At 36.7% G+C, this 24,388-nt stretch overlaps 1 protein-coding gene across 1 annotated transcript in view; it reads left to right on the top strand.

Annotated features, from left to right (window-relative positions):
* Window positions 1-22,584, top strand: part of LOC126277882 (ethanolaminephosphotransferase 1-like) — an 87,179-nt gene extending 64,595 nt beyond the window's left edge. Inside the window, exons 7-8 of the mRNA XM_049977413.1 lie at window positions 3,948-4,133; window positions 17,553-22,584. Coding sequence (XP_049833370.1) covers window positions 3,948-4,133; window positions 17,553-17,615 — 249 coding nt within the window. The 3' untranslated portion in view covers window positions 17,616-22,584. The remainder of the gene's footprint in view (window positions 1-3,947; window positions 4,134-17,552) is intronic.
* Window positions 22,585-24,388: the final 1,804 nt, after the last annotated feature.

Below are 24,388 nucleotides of genomic sequence, written 5' to 3'. Positions count from 1 at the left end.
GCTGATCAGATCCGTGTAATAATCAAAAATAACAGGATACCTCAGTCAGAATTAGAAAACATCAAACAACAAGTACAACAAATAATGGAACAAAATAATGTGCAACCAGAAGAAGAAGAAAATACAGTAATGGACTCACACATCTCAGAGCAAACAAACAAAGAACAAAACGCATCAATTAAACAATCAGAGGAAAACGAAATCTTAAGACTGCCACCAGAACAAGTACAAATAGAACACGAAGTGACACACATGTTAGATATAGAAGAAAAATTTCAGCTGACATATATAGAATACAAAGACGCAAATACAGACATTAGACCATTCTTGCACAGACCGCCAAATAACCCACAAGTCGAAACAACAATAAAAACCATCAACACAATCATACACAACAAAATAAATGAAAACACAACTATGGAAGAGTTACAACTACTGGTTTATATAGGAGCACTCACTACACTAAATATACACACTAGGCAGAGATCAGAACCAACCAACACACAGAAGAAACCCACAAAACCAGCATGGCAACACAGGCTACATATCAGAATAGAAAAACTGAAAAAAGACATTGGACAGCTAACACAATTTATAAGAAAAGAAATATCAGACAAAAAACGAAAAAGGTTAGGTAAAATCTCACAACAAGAAGCGATAGAGCAATTAGATGAAAAGAAGCAGAAATTACAAACATTGGCCAAACGACTTAGAAGATACAAAAAAAGTGAAAATAGAAAGAAACAAAACCAAACATTCAACACAAACCAAAAGAAATTTTACCAGGCAATAGATAACACACACATTAAAATAGACAATCCATCAAACATAACAGACATGGACCACTTCTGGAGCAACATATGGTGAAACCCGGTACAACAAACAGGCATGCACGGTGGATAGAAGCAGAAACAGACACATACAAGATGACACCACAGATGCCTGAAATGATAATTTTGCAACATGAAGTCACCAAAGCAATTAATTCAACTCAAAATTGGAAAGCCCGTGGAAAAGATATAATAGCAAATTTCTGGCTAAAGAAGTTCACCTCAACACATTATTTAAAAGTTACATTGCAGACCCATACACATTCCCTGATACACTTACACATGGAATAACTTATCTGAAACCTAAAGATCAAGCAGGCACAGCAAACCCAACTAAATACCGCCCCATAACATGCCTACCAACAATATACAAAATATTAACTTCAGTCATTACACAGAAATTAATGACACATACAACACAGAACAAAATTATAAATGAAGAACAAAAAGATTGTTGCAAAGGAGCACGATGATGTAAAGAGCAACTGATAATAGATGCAGAGGTAACATATCAAGCTAAAACTAAACAAAGGGCGCTACACTACGCATACATTGATTACCGAAAAGCTTTTGATAGTGTACCCCACTCATGGTTACTACAAATATTGGAAATATACAAAGTAGATCCTAAATTGATACAGTTCCTAAACATAGTAATGAAAAATTGGAAAACCACACTTAATATCCAAACAAATTCAAATAATATCACATCACAGCCAATACAGATTAAGTGTGGAATATACCAAGGAGACTCAGTAAGTCCTTTCTGGTTCTGCCTTGCTCTGAACCCACTATCCAACTACATAATACAAATTATGGATACAATATTACTGGAACATACCCACACAAAATCACACATTTGCTATACATGGATGATCTAAAACTACTTGCAGCAACAAATCAACAACTCAACCAATTACTAAAGATAACAGAAGTATTCAGCAATGATATAAATATGGCTTTTGGAACAGACAAATGTAAGAAAAATAGCATAGTCAAGGGAAAACACACTAAACAAGAAGATAACATATTGGATAACCACAGCGACTGCATAGAAGTGATGGAAAAAACAGATGCCTATAAATATCTAGGATACAGACAAAAAATAGGAATAGATAATACAAATATTAAAGGAGAACAAAAAGAAAAATATAGACAAAGACTAAAAAAATACTGAAAACAGAATTGACAGCAAGAAACAAAACAAAAGCTATAAATACTTATGCTATACCAATATTGACCTACTCATTTGGAGTAGTGAAATGGGGTAACACAGACCTAGAAGCACTCAATACACTTACACGATCACAATGCCACAAATATAGAATACATCACATCATTCAGCAACAGAAAGATTCACATTAAGCAGAAAGGAAGGAGGAAGGGAATTTATCGACATAAAAAACCTACATTATGGACAGGTAGACAATTTAAGAAAATTCTTTCTAGAACGAGCAGAAACTAGCAAAATACACAAAGCAATCACTCATATAAATACATCGGCTACACCACTGCAATTTCATAACCACTTCTACAACCCTTTAGATCACATAACATCAACAGATACGAAGAAAGTAAATTGGAAGAAGAAAACACTACATGGCAAGCACCCGTATCATCTAACACAGCCACACATCGATCAAGACGCATCCAACACATGGCTAAGAAAAGGCAATATATACAGTGAGACAGAAGGATTCATGATTGCAATACAGGATCAAACAATAAACACCAGATATTACAGCAAGCATATTATGAAAGATCCCAATACCACAACTGATAAATGCAGACTTTGCAAACAACAAATAGAAACCGTAGATCATTTCACAAGCGGATGTACAATACTAGCAAATACAGAATACCCCAGAAGACATGACAATGTAGCAAAAATAATACATCAACAGCTTGCTTTACAACATAAACTTATAAAACAACACGTTCCCACATACAAGTATGCACCACAAAATGTACTGGAGAATGATGAATACAAATTATACTGGAACAGAACCATTATAACATATAAAACAACATCACATAACAAACCTGACATCATACTCACCATAAAAAGAAGAAATTAACACAACTAATCGAAATATCCATACTCAATACAACAAATATACAAAAGAAAACAGGAGAAAAAATTGAAAAATACATCCAACTGGCTGAGGAAATCAAGGATATGTGGCATCTGGATAAAGTTGACATTATACCAATTATACTATCAGCTACAGGAGTCATACCACACAATATCCACCAGTACATCAATGCAATACAGTTACATCCAAACTTATATATACAACTACAGAAATCCGTAATCCGTAATTATTGATATATGTTCAATTACCAGAAAGTTCCTAAATGCAATATAACATATACCCTACAGTTAAAAAGGAAGTCACACTTGATCAAGGTCTGCGTCACTTTCTACTTTTGACCAGACATAACGTCTGAGATAAGAAAGAAATAATAATAATTATTCCATTATGCATTCAATCCGTCCAATCTCCTAGTCTACTTGTATGCAGCTCTGCTCATAATCTGTTCCAGGTAGAATATTCCACCTGTCATGTAAGACTTGCACACAGCACCCCTCAGCAGTCATGTCAAACACATCATGTATCTGATCAATACAGTAGCTAAAAGTGAAAGCAGCCACATCATACATACCAAGTGGGTTGCAAGTACTGTGTTGTGTTCTGTACGTTTAAAACAGACCAACTGCCTATCAGCATAAATGGCAACCGTCAAACCAGCTAACAACAAACTTCACCTTCCAGTTGCTACACATGGTTTACACCACAACACCAACTGTGATATTATATTACTGTGTGTAAAAGTAGTGTTTCAAAGATTTTTGCAATGTGCAATGAGAAATGTGTAAATTTTACAATAAATTTGATTGACAGTTTCTAACTGTATTCTTGAACTTTATTATGGGAATTCCCACAAGACTTGTTGTTAATTGCTGTTTCTTACAAATTTGAAAATACTGATTTATGTGCAGTTATTCTGTGACATTATTCAGAATTTGGTCTTAGCTTAAATTTGAAATGTGTATATTGGTACATTGCTTTTTTTCTTGTAATACATAATACAGATAATTTGATGTTCTTTCAGTGTCGGCTGATTGTAGCTCAGATGTCCTCAACAAGATGTGAAATATTCAACTGGCTATTGCTGCCGGCATCAGCAGTCGTAGCACTGACTTTGGTGCTGCCTGTTCCATTGAATGTAGAACTAGGTTTGGTGTACTCTCTCACCGTGCTTGCTACATGTGCACATATCCATTACGGAACCTGTGTGGTGAGTAGAATTTGAAGAATACTTTGGAAGACTATGGAGTTGGCAGGGAGTTCCAAATAGTCATGTAGTAAGATTAGCTTCTGTCCATGTACATTGTGGTTTGTCATTATAATTTGTGAATAGTGTTTTTGTTAGGCTTTAGCTTAACTCATTACTTGTCCTGTAAACAAGTACAACCTGCCGTTCTTGTACATGTTTTGATTCGTTACCTTTTGGCTAGGAAAAAAACTGAAGTGCTTCTGCTTGACATTAGGTACACTTCTTCTGTAGTGTTATAATAGAAACTGGAAGATTAAGATCAGTAGTTAGTCACATTAAAGCAAGTAAAACATCCGTACTTCATGGAATAACATGTCTACTTATACATCTATGACAGAGGTTCAATAAATACCCATTGTAATCATCAATATACCTCTGTTATTCCCAAGGTCAATTTATTCATTTTTAATGTAATTCCCCTTTAGGATTCTGAACATCCCCACCATTTTTAACAACTCCAAAGAATGGGAATTTTCAAATTATCTGAGCTCTTGCACACACATTCTTTTTTGTGCAGAATTTTTATCTGTGAACAATTTGTTTGTGTTTTGGAAGAAGAAGAAATGAGAGACCCCTTTCAGATGAATACAGGGGATGCAGCAGCAATTCATGCAATCTTGCCATGACAACTCTTAGAAAAAAATGCTGGATACTTTTGTGGGGAAACTGTTGAATATTTTGTTGAGGTGTCAAAGCACTTTCTTTTTCATTGTTGCCTTCAGTTTCTTATTAAGTGTCCAGTATCTCACTGCAGTTTTGCCCAGTGACTGTTATTTCCTTTTTGGAAGAAGTCTATGACTACAGACCCTTTGCTTCTCTGTCATCATGCCAGTGGTCTCTGCTAATTCATACTTAAACAATCAGTGCTACTCATGTCATCGACTCAGTCAATGATTTCTTCAGTAACCACATCTGCTAGGCATCATGGGCAATCTTCTTCAAAAACAGATGTTGGACTACATTTAAATTCATTGAATTAATAAAGTACTGCTGTTAATGGTAAAGGGACCCTATAAATTTTACCCAATTTCACTTTTCTCTCACCACAAATTTCCCCACCCCAAAGAAAAATAATACTACACTTTTCCTAACAAAGCGAAAACCACATAGCACAATACTGAAATGCTGCGCAGTCAAAACTGACCTTTGAATCAGTGTCATTTTTGTTTTAGTGTAATCTAACAGATGGGGACACAGAGTATTAGCACCAACTCACATTAACAGTGTATTCTGTCTTCAAACAAGGGAAATTCTTCATATTCTGCAACTCTCTGTAAAATGTATGGCAGGACGTATTTCAGGTGTTGAGAACCATAGGGGCCTAAAGCACACAGTTGTCAGTATTGAATAGCATGACTGTATGCTCGTGTTGTAGAAGGTGTTAGGGGTGTAAGTGCTGATGTTGTGATTATTGGTACGTTAATATGTACCAACATCAGTGTGTTAGTTGTATTTTCTCTGTGTTTAACAGTCTTCCCCCAGACACATCATATAGTTTGATACCTGATGTTTTCTGCACAGTTGTAACTGTACCACAGAGTACACTACACCTGTCAGTATAGACTAACTGTTATGCGGCCAAGCGTACACCAAGAACTGACATGCTGCTCATGGGAAAATAAGCATTAATGGCTTTCTCTTGCCACATGCTCTTCGAGGTACTAACCAACCTTAAAACATAATACTTCTAGTAGGTATAACTATTATTTTGCAAATACCATAAATACTGATGTAATGTTGTTCAGTACACTGTCCTCAGTCATCAATGAAAATATGTGCACTTATACCCATAACCCCCTGTATATTGATTTTATGGTGGACTAGCTTTGTGTGTTCTGTAGGCCCACATTGTATATGTGAACATTCATGAAGAGCTGTCTCACTGATTTCTGTTATATTCACTTCCACATGGGCACAACACACAATTTTGTTGCTGTGTGCTGCTCGGTTGTTATCTGGGGATATCAACATAAGTTACGCATCTACATCACCTATGAAGTAGTACTTTGTAATCAGAGGTAGAGTGGTGTCAAGTTATACAGAAACCAAGGCTAGCTAAACCTATTATAGTATGTAAAACGGACACTGCGGATTTCAGAACCTTTATAATCACTACCGACATCACTACCAAACTAAAAGTTGCTGTTTTTAGTAACATTCTTCACTGGTGTCTTTGGAGGCAAACATTTTCTACATTTGACATTGAGGGAGACACAGTTTGTCATTTCCCCGCAGTTTGTAAATGCCTTGTAACATATAGTGCCCAAATACAAAGGTGGAAGGCAAATATGAACTGTGAAACACAGAGACTAAACAGTACTACTAGATTTGATGCCTGAAGTGGACAGATGGTGTTATCTAAACCTCAGGCCAAGGAATGTGCATTATGAAAATGATAATGAGGACAATGAATTTTTGGAATAAGTCATAGTAATGAATGTACAACATCCAGCATGTGTTCCTCATGTTTTGATTCTGTTTTCACTTTAATAGCAAACTGTACAGCTACCAGAAATACACTATCATCACTGCCCTATATGTGAAAGTTTTGTAAATTAACCTTAATAATAAAGCCTTAAATATTTATATAGGATGTCAACACTTAAGTCGAACCTAAAAGACTGGCAGTTTGCCTGTAAACTTTGCTTTCACAAACATTTATTTTTGTTCAAACGTCTTGTTTGTGCTTTGGGCCCTGGTGGTTCTCAGTGCCACATTGATATTTTGACATACATTAATGTTTCTTCCTATTTAGAGATAGAATATGGGAAGAATGAAAAACTTATATGTCTGTGTGGAATTTGTTAATAGTTGTGTTTTATCTGCAAGATCGCTACTGACGTGAAGTACATTGATTAGCCAAAAAATTATGACAATATGCCTACTATTGATATAAACCTGTCCAAGCGATAGCAGGATCACCTGGTGAGGAATGACTGCCTGTCAGACACAATCACAGTGCTTGTAGTATCAGTGAGAGTATTTTCTGTGTGTAGAATTGGGAAGGTGCGCAATCTTTCTAATGTGACCAGGGGCGGATTGTGATGGCCCGGAAGTTCGGCAAGAGCATTTCGGAATGTGCAGGTCTCGGGTTTTCGAGGAGTTCTATGGTGAGTGTCTTCAATACATGGCAAAACTGAAGTGAAACCATGTCCAGGCGTTTGGGAATTGGGCAGCTACCCCCATTACAGGTGTCAGATGTAGTAGGCGGGGCAGACGGGTAAAACAGGACAGACAGCAAACTGTGGCAGAACTAACATTAGACTTCAATGCTGGGTAGAGTATAAGTCTGTCTGAACACTCACTGCGCAAAACATTCCGAACGATGGGCCTCTGCAGCTGACGATCCATGCATGTGCTAGTGTTAACACCTTGACATCAGTGACTATGACTGAAATAGGCACATGACCATCAGCACTGGATGTTTGCGCAGTGGCAGAGCATTGCACAGTCTAATGAATCCCAATACATTCATCATTATGCTGCTGTGAGCGCGTGAATCTGTCAGGTGAACAGCGCCTTGACAAGTGTCCTGTGGGTTGGAGACAAGTTGGCGATGGCTTCATTATGCTCCAGGGAACACTCATCTGGGCATCCATAGGTCCAGTGGAGCTCGTGCAAGGCACCACAATGGCCAAGGAATAACCGACACTGGTTGCAGACTACATAGACCCCTTCATGACGATCATGTTTGCTGAAGGTAGTGGCGTTTTTCAACAAGATATTGCACTGTGAGATGGAGTGGTTCAAAGAAAACAGTGGTGAGTTCAAAGTGATGTGCTGGTCCCCCAACTCGTCAGATCTGAACTCGGTTGAACACATTTGGGATGTGATTGAACATGGGATCAGAGCTCATGGCCACCATTCCTGGAATTTACGGCAATTACGTGACTTGTGTGTCCAGATAGCGGTGCCAACTCCCTCCATGGGCCTACTAAGACCTATTGCTTCGATCCCACTAGGTGTTGCTGCTGTTATCCATGCCTAAGGGGGACATACCAGCTATTAGGTAGGTGACCATAATGTTCTCACTGATCAGTGTATACAGAGCTCAGGATTAACCATAAATTATACCCTAGGTACTGCTTTTTGAAGTTAATAATTATATTTTCACAATTATTAAATTTCTTTCATAAAATATTTGCCACATCAGATTTTATAGCTCTTCATTTATACCCACCCTCCAGTTAGAGAAAGAAACAATGATTAAGAAAACCAAAAGCCTTTATTGACTTCCTTCTTTGGCAGGGGAGCAAAGTATTTTTATGATTAGTGATGAAACAAAATAGACAAGCAAATAATTTTTGGATTACTGATAAATTAATAAAATACTAATGCAGGAATAACAAATCTAAACAAAGGAAAAAAGAGAATGAATGAATTAGAACTTCTGTTAAACAAGAGGGGGAGGGGGGGGGGGGAGATGGAAGGGGGTGATTATGAAATGGGAGAACCAAAAAATAGGAAAAGGATACCTGACAAAAAATGAAGATGCTTTAGATGAAAACAGTGGGATTTTGGAGGCTTCAAGATATACAAGAGAAAGAGATTAGGAGAAATTACAGTGCAGACGGCAGTAGAAGCACATGCTGGATTTGAGAACCAAGAACATTCACAGAGGCTCTTGTTGGCTGATGGTTACACTTGCATAGAAGCAATTGAGCTGCTCTTTGACCTGGAATATCACAGTGAGGTGCTGTACAACATTCTTAATACAGTGGGATTATTATGTATCAGATGTTTAAAGTACAAGGCCACATGCACAGGGAGACGCGCACGTGGAAGAGTGTGGGTGACAGTATGCATGCGTCGCACCTATGTGCATATGATAGAGATGGGCAAAACAGTTCTTTTTGAATCAGAACTGGTCACCCACTGGAATGAACTAGTTCTTTTTCATGACTCACCACTCACCATTCATTCACAAAAAAATTAGAACGAAGGTGCACTGCCTTTTTAATTCAGGTCACTAAACCTGTATATTTATCTGAGTAGCCCTTATTTTGATAGAAAATATTAAGAAAAGCAATAGTTTCGTGTTATGTCCGTAGTAATTTTCAGATACAAAAGTTTTAAATTTCGTCTACTGAAAAATTATAAATATTACAACAATATCCTAAATATTTTTTATCAAGTTGAAAAATTTTGGGAACGAAGACATTATTACTATATTTTGATATTTCTATTGGAAAAAACACACTATAAGAATTATAAAAACTGTGATTGAAGTGTATTTGCAGTCATCATTTACAGTCAGTATTTCATATATGTTCCCATAAAAGAAAAATTAATAAATATTGTCATTTATGAATAAAATTTGACCCATTTTAGTTGAAGTGAGTCACTTTGTCCTGCTTTTGAAAATATTCGTTCACATACCACTGATGTTGTGGTGATACATAGTACTTTTAGAACCAATTGATATAGATGGTGCTGGCCACAGCAATTTTTTTTCCCCGCCAGTTTAAGGGATCGCTGTTTCTAGGTAAATATCCCTCCAATGTGACTTGCTAGAAGTTCACTAATAGTTTAATTGAACTCATACCAGACTGAAGAAGTCTCATGTTTAACGAAGGTAACGTCGAGACATGAGCTTTTTTTTTTCTTATTGAACAACTAATGCTTTCATTTCTGCAACAGCCTTCATACGTAGCAGTCCTAAAATGTTTTGTCAACCGAAAATCCTTGCCTTTGAATTGGGGGTTTAGTAATGTTGCGTGACTAATTATTTCACTGATGGAAATAACACCAACCACTCTGATAACCCTTTAAGCAAATTATCCACTAGTGACTTTGTTTCCTGAGGATATTCTTTACATTTGTCTTTAAAGCGTTTTAGTTGCCATTCCCTTAATCTTGGCAAGATTTTCATTATGGAAAGTGAGACTGTTTTCTGTGAAGCCACCCCTTCGTTTACCTCATCAAAAACTTTCAGAATCTGTAAAGCCTGTTGCATTATATCCCAGTCTGTATCTTTTAAGTTTAAGGTGGTCAATTTTCCACTTAAAATAGAGAGGTAAGAAATAGGGGATCTTTATTTAAAGTAAATCCTTTCAACATTTCGTAAGTAGTCCCATCTGGTTGGGACATCTCGTTCTAATTGAAGCTGGTCTCTCTCTCTCTCTCTCTCTCTCTCTCTCTCTCTCTCTCTCTCTCTCTCTCTCTTTCTCTCCTTCTCTCCTTCCTTTTTTAAAGTTGATATTGTATTTGGGATAACAGACTTTACCCAGTTTGTTATGTTTTATGCAATCTGTCTGCCTTCAAATTGTGAGCACTCTAGAAGCACTTTAGTTTACTCTTCTTCAACTAATTTTACTTATACTCACCCACACATCAGGCGTATGACAGACTGCCTTTTCGCTCGCTGAAATTTTTTTTAAATTTTACTGCAAATCATTTTTAAAAGCTGTGCATCTAATTTACTTAATGTAAACAACTTCATAATATTAAAAAAATTGCTTGTTGGTTGTTGTAATTGAGAAGCAGTTGAAGGTGAGAGCACCACAAAGGAGATAAATCAGGACTTGGTCCAGAACCTGACGACACTGATGGGCTAGATAGTGCTTCAGACTCAGTTTGCCTTGATGCGAGGACACCTTCACCCAAGGTGGAAGCAAACATTGGTGTTGACAATTCACGAGAAATTATTTCTCAAATTTCTGCATTGATTGATGGTGATCTTGATCGGCTACCTGACCCACATTGTTCCACAGGAACCATAGGCTGCTTCGATTTTAGATGTCTCTTCAGGTCTGATTATGAGCCGGAAACCAGTAGCAGCATCTTCCATTTTTTTTAAATGGTATCAAACATCACTCTTAATTCTTCTAGGCAAAACCGAACATCGCTGGTAATTCTTCTAGGTGAAAGCAATGTCGATAATATATTGTTCTGCTGCACTAAAAGTACACTTGTAGAATTAAAACATTTGCTGTTGTACTGGTTGTTGTCTTACTGGTTTCTTAAATAACTGAAGAATTGTTTATATAACCGTACGCGGTATAGTGTGGTAGGACAGCACTCTCACCACATGTTATTGGTTTCCATTCAATAGGCTATTTTAATGGAAATAATAAGTCCAGTCCCAGCACAATTTCAGCAAGAATTTGTTAGTAGTTGCTGAAAGATTACACACTCAATAATTGCAGATCTCGTTTGTCTAGGGGGTTTCATTGTTTTCTTTGTCTGCAAAATGATCATTCCAACATCAAGCATGGCCTGGGTGTTCTTCTGTTTAAATAAACTCCACTGGATTGAAAATACTTTTTGTTAAAGATTATATCTATTCAAACTTTTTGTTCCAAACTACACTATTTGCAATGTAAGTTTGCACTTCTTAACAGCATTTAACATCTTAAATAAGTCCTACAAAATAACATATTCATAATTAAATTAATAAATTAACCATGTTTTCTGCAAAATAATACAGTCATGAAATTACTTCAACTATTTACTATAGGTATCATACTCTTTGCTTTATTTCTTCACCTTATTTCCGTCAGTCGATTACATTACAGTGTTGACATAGCCATTTTTTGTTGTAAAAGCTTAAAGTGAGAACAAATATACATGCAGTACATTGTGTAATCAGAAGTTATAGAGTAGTATGTAGGAAGTTATGATCTGCGAAAACTAAAGCCACAATCGTAAAATTTGTATCATGTGAAAAGGTCTGAAATAGTTATAGTGATTAAGAAACTCACAAAGACAAGCCTGACAATATGCGAGAATTTCTCTGCTGAAAGATAAAAATTTTGAATAATGTGATATCCGAATTTGGGCTACATAGTATGTGCTCAAGAGATGACAGGCTAATGGTACAGGTAAAGGCTGGAAAAAAGCTGGAAAACTCTAAAGTCTGTGCTTTAAAAGCCATTATTTCTACCAGGGTGTATGTATTTTTACTGTAGAACATAGATAGCCATCACTTTCAACTTGTTTCGTTGAACTCTGCCACATATTTCAGAATATGGACATCCATGTCTTTCTTCTAACAAACTTGGACACCTGGCTCAAGCCAAGCGTGCTCTCCACTTCCCCAAATGTAGACTCCTCTGTCCTAAGACATCACAGAAGTAACAGATGAGGAGATCGAGTAGTGGCATACAAACACTCTGACTTATTACTGACCATGCTACTCACATCCAGTGCTAATGAAGACAAACAAGACATGATGTTGTTGTGGCCTTCAGTCCAGAGACTGGTTTGATGCAGCTCTCCATGCTTCTATATCGTGTGCAAGCTTCTTCATCTCCCAGTACCTACTGCAACCTACATCCTTCTGAATCTGTTTAGTGTATTCATCTCTTGGTCCCCATCTAGGATTTTTACCCTCCGCACTGCCCTCCAATATTAAATTGGTGATCCCTTGATGCCTCACAATATGTCCTGCCAACCGACCCCTTCTTCTAGTCAAGTTGTGCCATAAATTTCTCTTCTCCCCAATTCTAGTCAGTACCCCCCCCCCCCCCCCCCCGAATTAGTTATGTTATCTACCCATCTAATCTTAAGCATTCTTTTGTAGCACCACATTTTGAAAGCTTCCATTCTCTTTTTGTCTAAACTATTTATAGTCCATACATGGCTACACTCAAAACAAATACTTTCAGAAAAGACTTCCTGACACTTAAATCTATTCTCAATATTAACAAATTTCTCTTGCTCAGAAATGCTTTCCTTACCTTTGCCAGTCTACATTTTATATCCTCTCTACTTCGACCATCATCAGTTATTTTGCTCCCCAAGTAGCAAAACTCATTTACTACTTTAAGTGTCTCATTTCCTAATCTAATTCCCTCAGCATCACCCGACTTAATTCGACTACATTCCATTATCCTCGTTTTGCCTTTTTTGATGTTCATTGTATATCCTCCTTTCAAGACACAGTCCATTTCATTCAGCTGCTCTTCCAGGTTCTTTGCTGTCTCTGACAGAATTACAATGTCATTGGCAAACCTCAAAGTTTTTATTTCTTCTCCATTGATTTTAATTCCTTCTCCGAATTTTTCTTTTGTTTCCTTTACTGCTTGCTCAATATACTCATGGAATAACACTGGGGATAGTCCATATTCCTGTCTCACTTCCTTCCTAACCACTGCTTCCCTTTCATGCCCTTCAACTCTTATAACTGCCATCTGGTTTCTGTACAAATTGTAAATAGCCTTTCGCTCACTGTATTTTACCCCTGCCACCCTCAGAATTTGAAAGAGAGTATTCCAGTCAACATTGTCAAAAGCTTTCTCTAAGTCTACAAATGCTAGAAATGTAGGTTTGCCTTTCCTTAATCTATTTTCTAAGATAAGCCGTAGGGTCAGTATTGCCTCACGTGTTCCAACATTTCTACGGAATCTAAACTGATCTTCTCCGAAGCTGGGACTGGAATTATTATATTATTCTTGAAGTCTGAGGGTATTTTGCCTGTCTCGTACATCTTGCTCACCAGATGGTTGAGTTTTGTCAGGGCTGGCTCTCCCAAGGCTATCAGTAGTTCTAACAGAATGTTGTCTACTCCCGGGGCCTTGTTTCGACTTAGGTCTTTCAGTGCTCTGTCAAACTCTTCATGCAGTATTGTATCTCCCATTTAATTTTCATCTACACCCTCTTCCATTTCCATAGTGTTGTCCTCAAGAAAATCGCCCTTGTATAAACACTCTATATACTCCTTCCACCTTGGCCACAATAATGCATTCATTATGCTGTTTGTAGTAGCTTATGTGCATTCCTGTTTTTCTATTATGTTCTTAAAAATAAAATCCCTTAAAAAAATTGCCTAATGTGTGTCCTCTGCAGACCTCCAAAAGTAGGCGGGATAGCCCATTTCAGAACTGACCTTTCAAAATTCAATTTGACTTAGGATAATACAAATGATGCTAGGAACACTAACATAAATATTCTGCCTCTTCACTGTGAAATTCAAGTGTGTAGTTTCTTCTTCAAATGCAAATGTATTTCAGCTTGCATCTACTCATAATGCAACCTATACCCATGTCCCCAAACATACATTTGCCACGAAATCCACAAACAAAGAAATCCGTACCTGGAATATCAGCTCACAACATCATTACAAATTAACTCTGTTACATAATAATATGCTCCCCAAAGATTAGAAACCTGAAGAGAAAACCTGCACCTCAATAACGGAAGAGCCAAAACAGTCCATGAATGTTGGAGACACTGCACACCAGACTCAAAAATGACCTCCTGCCTTTGAAAATAAAATTGGTTCCATGCAGAAATCAAACTGAGAGAAACGATAACTAAGACATGCCAATACATTAATCTAAAACATAAAGACCAGATTTTCTATGGAAAAGTTTGTGTGATCTAGAGAAGAGCAGGCAAAGTAGAAGCTGCAGCTGATCCCATTGCCCTAACCAAGGAAGTAAATCAATACTTTACTTTAGCGATAATCTTCATTGAACCGTAAACAAAACATAGACTTACTGATTATTTCACAGAGGTAAATGACAGTAGTTGGGAAAAGTTCTTTCTTGAGGTGACAACATTGTCAAAAAATCCTTCAGCTTAGCATTTACTGTAGAGGATGGTGTTGCAGTCCAAATACTCAAGCGTATTGTTGATCGACTACTGCTCATAATAACTACTTCTCACTAGACCTTGAAGCTCTTTCCTGGACAACACAGTAGAAACACTTGTTCCCATTGGAATACAAGCACTAGAGATTGATTGCTAAGAAGAGAAGGTGGGTACGTTCTGTTGTAGGGGAGAGTGAATTTAGACATCAGAAAAGAACTGAGAGTGAATAACTTAAATGAACAGATTAAAAAAGACAGAAGCAACTGGAAGGTGTATCTCAAAAAAAAAATGGAAGACGACAAATTAACAAAATTGGTGATAATTATTACCCAGAGGGCAGGAGATATGTAGGAAGCCCAAGAAAAATCAACAATTTCAGCCAAGAAGGGATAACAGGCAAATGCCTACTACATGCAGAGAGGGGGAGGAGAGAGATCATATTAAAAATATTATGATTTTTTAAGTACCTGTGGTTTTAATAAGTTTTGTAAGTACATATAAAACTCTGATGTGCTGTAAGAAGGCTCCTGAGGACATTAATCTGTTCAGGTTAAATGTATAAATAAAAAATTAAACATAATATATAGGTTGTTCCAGGATGAATGGTCAATATTCAGGAATATGACAGGAACGGTCATTTGAAGCAAAAAAACTTCATGTGGACATACGACATACGTACTTTTCTGAAAAATTTCCAGGATAGAACATATTTAATGTACATTGTTACTTATTTTTTGTATTATACATTACATTGTCATTGTTTACGTTGTACTATAGTTGTGTAATCAGATTCGAGATGAATAATTTGATGTAGGACACTGATCTATCAAGTCAAAAAACTACCTCAAACTGGCTTATCTACACCTCAGTTCCCATAGTTTTCACTCTCTTCACGCATCCTAACAGTCTATGAGAAGAAATTAATAAGACCCTTCTAAAGGGAATTTAATGTAGTTTAATTTTTTACTGCGACAAGTTTTCACTAGAGGCCGCGGATTTCGTGTTATTCGAGAAAAACATATGAAAGTAATTTTAAATATGTTTTGTCTCAGAAACCATTTGGAATAGGGCATATGTCCATACTTAATTTTTTGCTTCGGATGATTGTTCCTGTCATATCTCTAAATATTGACCATTCCTCTTGAGACAACCTGTCTAAATGGAGTATCATGTATGTTAGAATGACCTTTACATTTAGTAGCCTGTCCACCCAAAGCAATTAAAAGGTACATAAAGGCTACCGACATGCCAACAAAAGCAGCTTTAAGTGCAACAGACATAGAACAACACTCACACAACAGGAAAACAGAAGAGCAACAACACAAGAAGATGAAAATTAAAACAAATCATATAAGGACACAAAGAATTAATATCCAAACTCAAATGGAGACCTGCTGCATTAAAGTGAGTTGCAAGCTGTTTCACTGTGCCAAGAGCATAGAGAACAGAGTGAAGTCTCAAGTTGCAGTGTGGTCTGCTCAATGCGATTTCATCTGTAAGAGCTAGTTGCCTTGGTGGGGGGTGCAGTGATCTAGTTTGCATTCTGATCCTTGAGAATGGTGGAGACCAGTGAGCTAGTGATCTCCCTTGTAATCTGATCCCTGAGAGTGGCAGAGAGCAGTGAGCTAGTGAGGCAGGCTATGGCAAGTGAGAGGGGTAGGGAGCACTGAGGTATTGGAAGGGACATGGTGCCTGGATTGCTTTGTGACATGCTCTGACCATGTGGTGGCCGGAGACCACAGCTTTTACGATCGCTGTCAACACATTGAGTGTGATGCTAAGACAAAGGAGAAGAAGTAACAACTCACTCAAAAGCATGTAAACATTTATTGTTCTTTTGAAATTTGAAACATTCTTTTGAAATCAAGAACAGAAACATGCTGGAAGTGTTTTCTGGATTAATGTATCATTCTAAAGAGCTCGGCTTTTGTTTGCCTCATTAGCTGCATGGTCAGTGCAGAGGATTTGGAAGCAAAGGTTTCCAGGTTCAATTCGCAGGAGAGGCGGGGGAGGGGGGGGGGGGGGGGGGGGGAAGGAACGCTCACAAACTGGGTGTTGTGTTGTGCTTACTTTCATGTCATCATAATTAGCATTGCTATTGAAATGGCTGAATGGATACTGCCCACAGCAAATAAATTGGGAAAAATGGAGCTTTCGTAATGTTTTTGTTTTCATGGATGAGAAAAGCTTCATGTACTAATAAGATTTGCAAGTACACATGTGCGCCTGGTCTGTAACAAATTTTTTTGTAGCTTGGGAAATGTTTCCGTAAGGACGTAACATGGGGTGCCATTGCAGCAGCCTAGCGCAGAATTTTCTTTCTGCTCATTACGACCCCCAGAAACGCATTTTGAAATCAGATGAACTATCCATTATCCACTCTTTAGAAAGCTCTGACTCTTTGAATCAGTTTAGGAGCAGAGTGCCCATCTCTAGCATATGAGCAAGTGCTCTGTATGGGGAGGGGTTGATTTTTCCTTTATGTCATTGTAACATTTTTCAATAAGTATCACAAACTGCATAACACCAATCCTTCATTAATAAGTCAGTTTTATTTTGCTTCTTCTTTATCTTATTTCTCCTCCTGTTCCTCCTCCTCCTCCTCCTCCTCCTCCTTCTGGTCATATGAGAATTGCATTAATTTGCATCAGTTTTGTTGCCGAATATTCTTTCATTCTCATACTTAGCAATGTGCTGTGTCCTTCTGTTCATGTTGTTTCTGACCTGGTCTAATTCTGTCTTGGAAACCTATGACAGCTGATTTTTTAAAAAAAATCATCTTATTTTAAAATATTTGATGAATTATCTGCATTTTCTTCATTTGCACCATTTTTCTCTCCATAGGTTCGCCAGATGTGCAGGCACTTCAGGATCAACTGTTTCCAGATAAAGCAGCACAGTCAATGACTATTAGCCGACAACACGTGTTAAATATATTGAAACCGAGATGAAAATGGGGAAATTCTTGCTTAAAAAGATTTTCACAGTGAAGCAATTAGCAATTCACTGTTTTGAAAATAGGGTTACAATGACAGCAGGAGGATGATTAAGATATGAGCCAAGACCAGAGTTGTTGGTGCCATGAGACATACAACAAAAGTAATTTCATTGCAATGCATTCATTATTTGTTAAAAAGTGTGACACTACCATGTGTCAGCCTTGCCAGCACATATATTCTAAAAAATATGTAAACTGGATGATAGCTTAATTGATACATAGCCACTTATACGGCAGTCTTATTTTTCTGCATTTTAAGGGGATCTGTAGAGTGTAAAGACAAAGTGGTAGGCGCAGTGACAAACCCACAGATCAAAGTTTTTGTACATTCCTTATTTATGAACAGAATCATTAGTTTGCTGCAGTTAGGTTATTAATAAACAGTTGTATTAATGCTTCATTTACCTTTTTGTTTTGTTGATTTTAGTTAAGGTTCTCAGCTATAATTATGTGAAGCCAAATTGGAATATTTACCATGGAGAGTTTTCTTTGCTGCCTCACTGGAGAATAGATGGCACATCAGTAACCCACTGACTTTGCAACACTTGTTGCTTTTGAATCTTTGTATAAGGTAGCTGTGGTGCCCAGTAACATTTTTAAAAAGAATTTATTGCTAGCCAAAGAAAGGTATGAAATGGTAAAACAAGTCAACTGAACCAAAAAATCTTACATTTTTGTAGGATCATGTTATTCTCCATTGCTTACTTGGAAACATAAATTTTTGTTAATTTACTGGATTATAATTGAGAGGTGGCTGAGGCTGAGCAAGTGCAGAAAGACCAAGTTTATTGTGTGTGTGCACATTACTGTCTAGATTTTCATTACTATCCCAATTGTGTGTACAAGATTGATTGATAGAAACTTCTGGAAAGAGAGAGTAAATTTGATCTCTCACATTTTGTAAAACATATTTTATCCTTACAGATCTCGTTTTCGGGCTAAGGGTTTGCAATGTAGATTTGAATAATTTATAATGTAGGTTCAATGAAACATACAAATCTGATACACTGTGCACACGAGTCAGTCGTGAAATTAATTTGATGGAGGAAAAAGGGAGCAGAGAGATATTTCTGTGATTCAGGAAGTCATTACTTCCTTTAACAGAAGAATATCCTCTTTATATTTTTCACTTGACTCCAGCAGTTGTTTTGCATGCTGTTAGTTATGGCATTTTTGTCTTCAGTTTCAAAGTTGTTTTTTTAATAATAAAAATCAAGCTGGATTTTGGTCTCATCTTTGCAGAAAAAGGTTTTCATATTTTATTAGATTATATATTTCTGCTAATACACATTTTCAGTGCTGGGAATACCTTAAATAATAACCTGTAATGTAATATTGTAATTGAGCAGGTAGGCAATGGACATAATCATCAGCTCAAGTAAAAACTTCTAAAGCCGACTGCAAGAATGAAACAGTGGAGTCCTCTGTGCCCATGCATTTGTTGGGAAGGTGAATGGGGTAGAAAATATTCTGCCATATTAATTTATCAAAAGTATTATCTTTATTTGTAACAGAATATCAGGGTGTTACTTTCTATAGTATTTTTTCAGTGTTGATAGGAACACAGCTTGCTAATTTTTAGCTCGTGATATATGCCTGTGATTGATGTTTGGGTTTATAGTTGTGTAGACATTATTTATAGAAAGCAATTTTACAGTGCATTTCAGTTGTAGGTTGTAATTACACTACATGTTGTCATTTATACGATGAGCATTTATGGGCATTTGTAATTTATTTTCGGTGCTGTCCTTTTGTTCCATGTGCATATTGCTTTTTACATTTAAATTGAAGTTGTTGCTCATGGTTGTAAAAGTCGTAATGATTCAGGCTCATATTTTAATCATCCAGTGGTAGTAAATAAAAATTCTATACTGTAGGTGGTGGGTAAAATTCACATAAACGAAAGGGAAACAAATTTCAGATCACTTTGCCTTCATGACACATGTAAATGACTTCCCTGGCTTCTCTCTCTCTCTCTCTCTCTCTCTCTCTCTCTCTCTCACACACACACACACACACACACACACACACACACACTTTTTCACACTCTTTCACTCACTCACCTAAATGTCTGATGCACAGTTATTAAAGTACTTTGTACATTAAAGGGCTATAGCATCACCAACTATAATGTTCTTCTCCACCTATAATCACAAGTAGTTCAGAAATAAATCTTCACGGAACCAAAACAGCAGTTTCTCAGTGATATTTTCACTTCTTCATAACCTTTTTGATAATGGTATTCCTAAGTCCTATCAGGAATCTTTAATGCAAGTAAATGACAATTTCTATCCCATATGAAGTAACATATAATTGGCAAAGGATTACTAACAATTAATTATTGCTAAGTTTGAACTTCATTGTAAAATCAAATGACCAATTTTTCTCCACTCGTCCTTGAGTGGCATTTTGCATGTATAGAAACCTAAAAAGAGTGATCTAGTCATCCCCTTATATTGATTACTGTAAATCATGTCATGCATGGCTGTTTATTGATCAGTTAGAATACATAAATGCCCACCGATCTTTCATTTAATAAAGAACACACATTTTGCAACTGTGAGTTTCTGACAGATAGTTGGGATCTAAGTACAAAAAAAGAGCCAAATGCTGCCCAAGTGGCATTTTATTATTTTTTGAGAATTGACTAATAAGTTCTCTCGGTTTCATAACACGTGTTGTCCCTCGGAAAATCTGTTGAGTGGTCCTGAAATGTATGCAGGTTACCTATTTTGTAATTTTTGTTGTTTGATTGTCCTTTTGTAAACTGTTTGTGCTTTGTTTTATGTGAATATCGTTTAATTATAAATATTTGTGTGATTAAGTAGTTTCTGACCTGTATACATATTTTTAGTGATGATTAACTAGCAAACTGCACTTTAGAATGTAAATTCTAGGTAAGATGATTTGTCACTATTTATTTTTATGCAGTAATACATATGCACTGTTATCTGGATTTTATGTTCTCTCATGAGACAAAACTGACAAAAAATTGTAACTAAGTATTTTACACAGCAGAGCTGATTTTTCCCCCTCTACTTATGCTTCCAATGTCGCATTAATTTCAGTTTGTCTATACTTGACATATTGCTGCTACTTATTTTTAAGTATTGAAATAGTATCTATTTATGATAACTCCTTAAGTGCATGTTTCTAGTATTAATTTGATGACACATATAAATTAGATTGTGAAGGCCAGTTTTTTGAATGACAGTTTGTGAAAGGAGTTATAAAATTTATAATACCCATTTCTTGACAGTGTGTGAAAGAAGAAAGTTTCAGAAAACTTACCTCTACTATGGTAGGACATTTTCTATGACAGCAAATGTAATGTTGTAGCTTTCTCTGGTAAAAGTTTGTAAACAAATTCAGCAACATTTTGCTTGGATATACACACTCCTGGATCACTGTTAACACAGGAATGCACTGTTCAATACAGCACAGCAGATTCATCACTTCAGGAAACTTCACTATTTTTTGGCTCAACATTGAAGAGAGTCAAGCATGTTGTTATGTGTCAAGCTTCTGAGATGTCAGGAGATATTGAAACTTTGTGTTTATTAATAAGGAAAGTGCTAAATCTTAAAATGTAAAACAGCAAAAAATGAATTGTCAGGAGGTAACATATGGGTTTAAGTGAAAAGTGCCACAATTCCATTAGGGATTAATATGTGTTATATGCCAGTTTTGTACTTGCAAATGATATCTTGTAATTATTCTGCCACTCTGGAAAATAATACAGTGAAGTGACGTTTCCATGGCCTTGCAAAGGTGATTTACTGAATGTGTGTTATCAGAATAACCAGACTGTTCAGAATCTGATCATGTTCAAAGGCATATAGTTCTTTGCAGAAAACTGACAGGACATATCTTGTTTCACTTAAAGGAATGGTTTCATCCTGCACACAATTCTGAAAATTTATAGTGTAAAATATTAGTGCCAGTTGGAAAAATTTGGTATGCCATAAAAAAATTGGAACATTCAACAAATCTGTCTGTTTCTCTTGATTTGCTGTGTTTCATAGCTTCCGCAAGCATTATTTGACCCATACAGTTTTTCTGTGATTGGTTCTTGTTAATTTAAAAATTTATATAGACCATTTATGAATCTCAACAAAATGCACCACAGATCAAATTAAGAAATCATATGGCAGGTCATGAGAGTTAATGCAGAATCAATACTTTAAAATGTAGTAAAGAAGAGAAATAATGAAACTGAGTTGATACTACTCTGTGATATAGAGCTGGGGAAATATAGAATACGACTATTCTTTCACAACGCAGATAATCAACATTTATCATATGATTCCATATTTTTTTCCACTGAATCCTCATGCATTTAAAATATTGTGTTATGCCACTCCTTTATACTGTGGGCCTATTGGGTTCATTACTTTTCACAGATGTTTCACTAACATACAAAAATTGTTGTGTTCATGTACTTGTATATATCTGTAAAATATTTTTTGGGACCGAAGATAAAAAAATATCCAGTTTTTGAGTGCAAAGTCTGTGGTCTGATACTTTTAACTCTGTATGACAGGCAGTCAACATTACTCTCATACATAAGTGAGAACTCTTTTAAGGTAGTCCTCTCTGATGTGCAGATGTGTAAAATAACATTATTTCTTTGCTCAAGTGTATGTATGTACCTGTAAATGCAATTAAATGATTTGTACAAAATTTAGTAAAAAATTAGTGCTTGTCTTGAGTTAGAAAGCAAATCAGTCATACTTGCAGCATGCAGATAAATTTGTCATAATTCGTTACCTTGGAAATACACACTAAAGGCAAATCATATTGTTCCTGTTTAACAACTTTTGTATAAAAATACAAATCATATTTTGTGATACTGATTATAGTATTTCTGTACATCGAGTCTCATGTGTTATTACAACCTTTAAATTTGTCAACATGTGCATAGTGCCCATGAAATATGAGAAACTCCAGACTTTTCTGCATGTTCCTGTTTTGCTTTATATATAACTTTAAGACATTTTAGGTAACACGTTACAAGAAGTTGGTTAAGTATTTCTTGCAGCTTGTCTGGCCTTGGAATGTTCCTTCATTGTAGGGGGAAAGTGAATGTTCCTTGTGTTGCAGTTTGATAAGAAAGGAATGTTAAGCAGTGAATGGAAGTAGAAGTTCTGAAAAGGTGGAGAAAGTGAAAGTGTAAGAGAAGACTACATTTAAAAGACATAAAATGCAGAATTGACCCAGTGGGAGGAGGGATGGGGGCGAATGGGGGAAAGAAAGACAAGGGTAGAAAGGGGTAGTAGGGGCAGAAAAAGCAGAAAACTGCCAACAAGTAGTGTAGTTAGTTCACCAGAGAAGTCACCAGTCCAGTAGCAGACAATGTATTTATTGTTGTTAAGAGGGAGGAACGAACGTCTGTAAAACTGTTGCATTTCTGCATGAATAAAGCATAAGAGGGACTTCCAGAATCACTAAAATCAATTAAGAAGTTGCTAAATGATACTCCCCTACATTGAACAGCAAGAACTGTCAAATTAAGCGAGTTGTTAGATGCTAAATTGCTCATACAGTATGACATAATTAAAGTGTTATGTATAATCCTAAACGGTAAAGGGATATTCAGCTGCAGGGATATAATGTATTTGGACAACGAAGAACTGAACAAAAATGGGGGAATAAAGGTGTGGCTGAAATCATAAACATTCTGAGCGGAGTAAACGGTGAGCTACAAAATACTGTAGCCTTTATCCTGCTGTTTAATTATCCAGAGCTACCAGAGTATGTTGCAGTATGTTTCAACCACCGGAAGGTTGGGCATTATGTACCTAACCCTGTGCTGTGCCCCATTTTGGGCACACCATCATGGGAATCAATTTGCAGGGAACATATATCAGATGTGGTTGAGCAGCTTACAAAAGTAATACTCACTGTAAAAATCCTCCTGTGTATGTGAGTTGCTTGCAGCAACATCCTGCATGGACCACAGAATGCCTGGTCTTCTTAGATGAGGGAAAGATACAGGAAATCATTTCACCAAACACATCCTACGCAATGTGAAAAGGCATTTAAGGCCATCCAGTCACCTACATTCACAAAGACATGTGCTTCAACAGTGAAGCAGACTGGTACTGGTGCCCAGTCAATGACAGCTGAAGAAAGTTGAACAGACTGCAACAGTTAATGTAGCTTCATATCTGTTTCATAGACTAAACCAAGTTCACATGTATCAGAAACAATAGTGGCAGAAGTACATTGCTGAGGAAAATCACATGACAGAGAAAGAAAAACCTGGTCTAGATAAACAGTCACAATAACATCCCTAAAATCCAAACAAGGTACCTAGATTCTCAGATCCCAAAGATCTGGTCCAAAATCATCAGACCAAGCAATATTGGTCGTTCTAACATATCAGATGATGACTATTCAGACAACGGTGTCTGTCGTAGGGGACCAGCAATTCCCTCAAGGAACCCTCCCACTGTTGCAACAAATTACACAGCTTCGAGGAATGATGGGGATAAGACAGAGGGCAACCTCGTTCCTTAGATGACTCCCATACTGGAGTGCAACAGCAATGGGTTCAGGACACGCAAGTGGGAACTACTCTTCTAGCCGAGGAAAGGCAAACGTGTATGTCTCTCCAAAGAGACATTTTAAAGCTTCTGACAGCCCTGTGCTTCATACTTTCAGCCTCAACACAAAATAC

Source organism: Schistocerca gregaria, chromosome 6 (genome assembly GCF_023897955.1).
Source record: "Schistocerca gregaria isolate iqSchGreg1 chromosome 6, iqSchGreg1.2, whole genome shotgun sequence".
Taxonomy (NCBI): domain Eukaryota; kingdom Metazoa; phylum Arthropoda; class Insecta; order Orthoptera; family Acrididae; genus Schistocerca; species Schistocerca gregaria.
The sequence above is the reverse complement of the archived record's forward strand: the minus strand, read 5'-3'. Positions and strand labels throughout refer to the sequence as shown.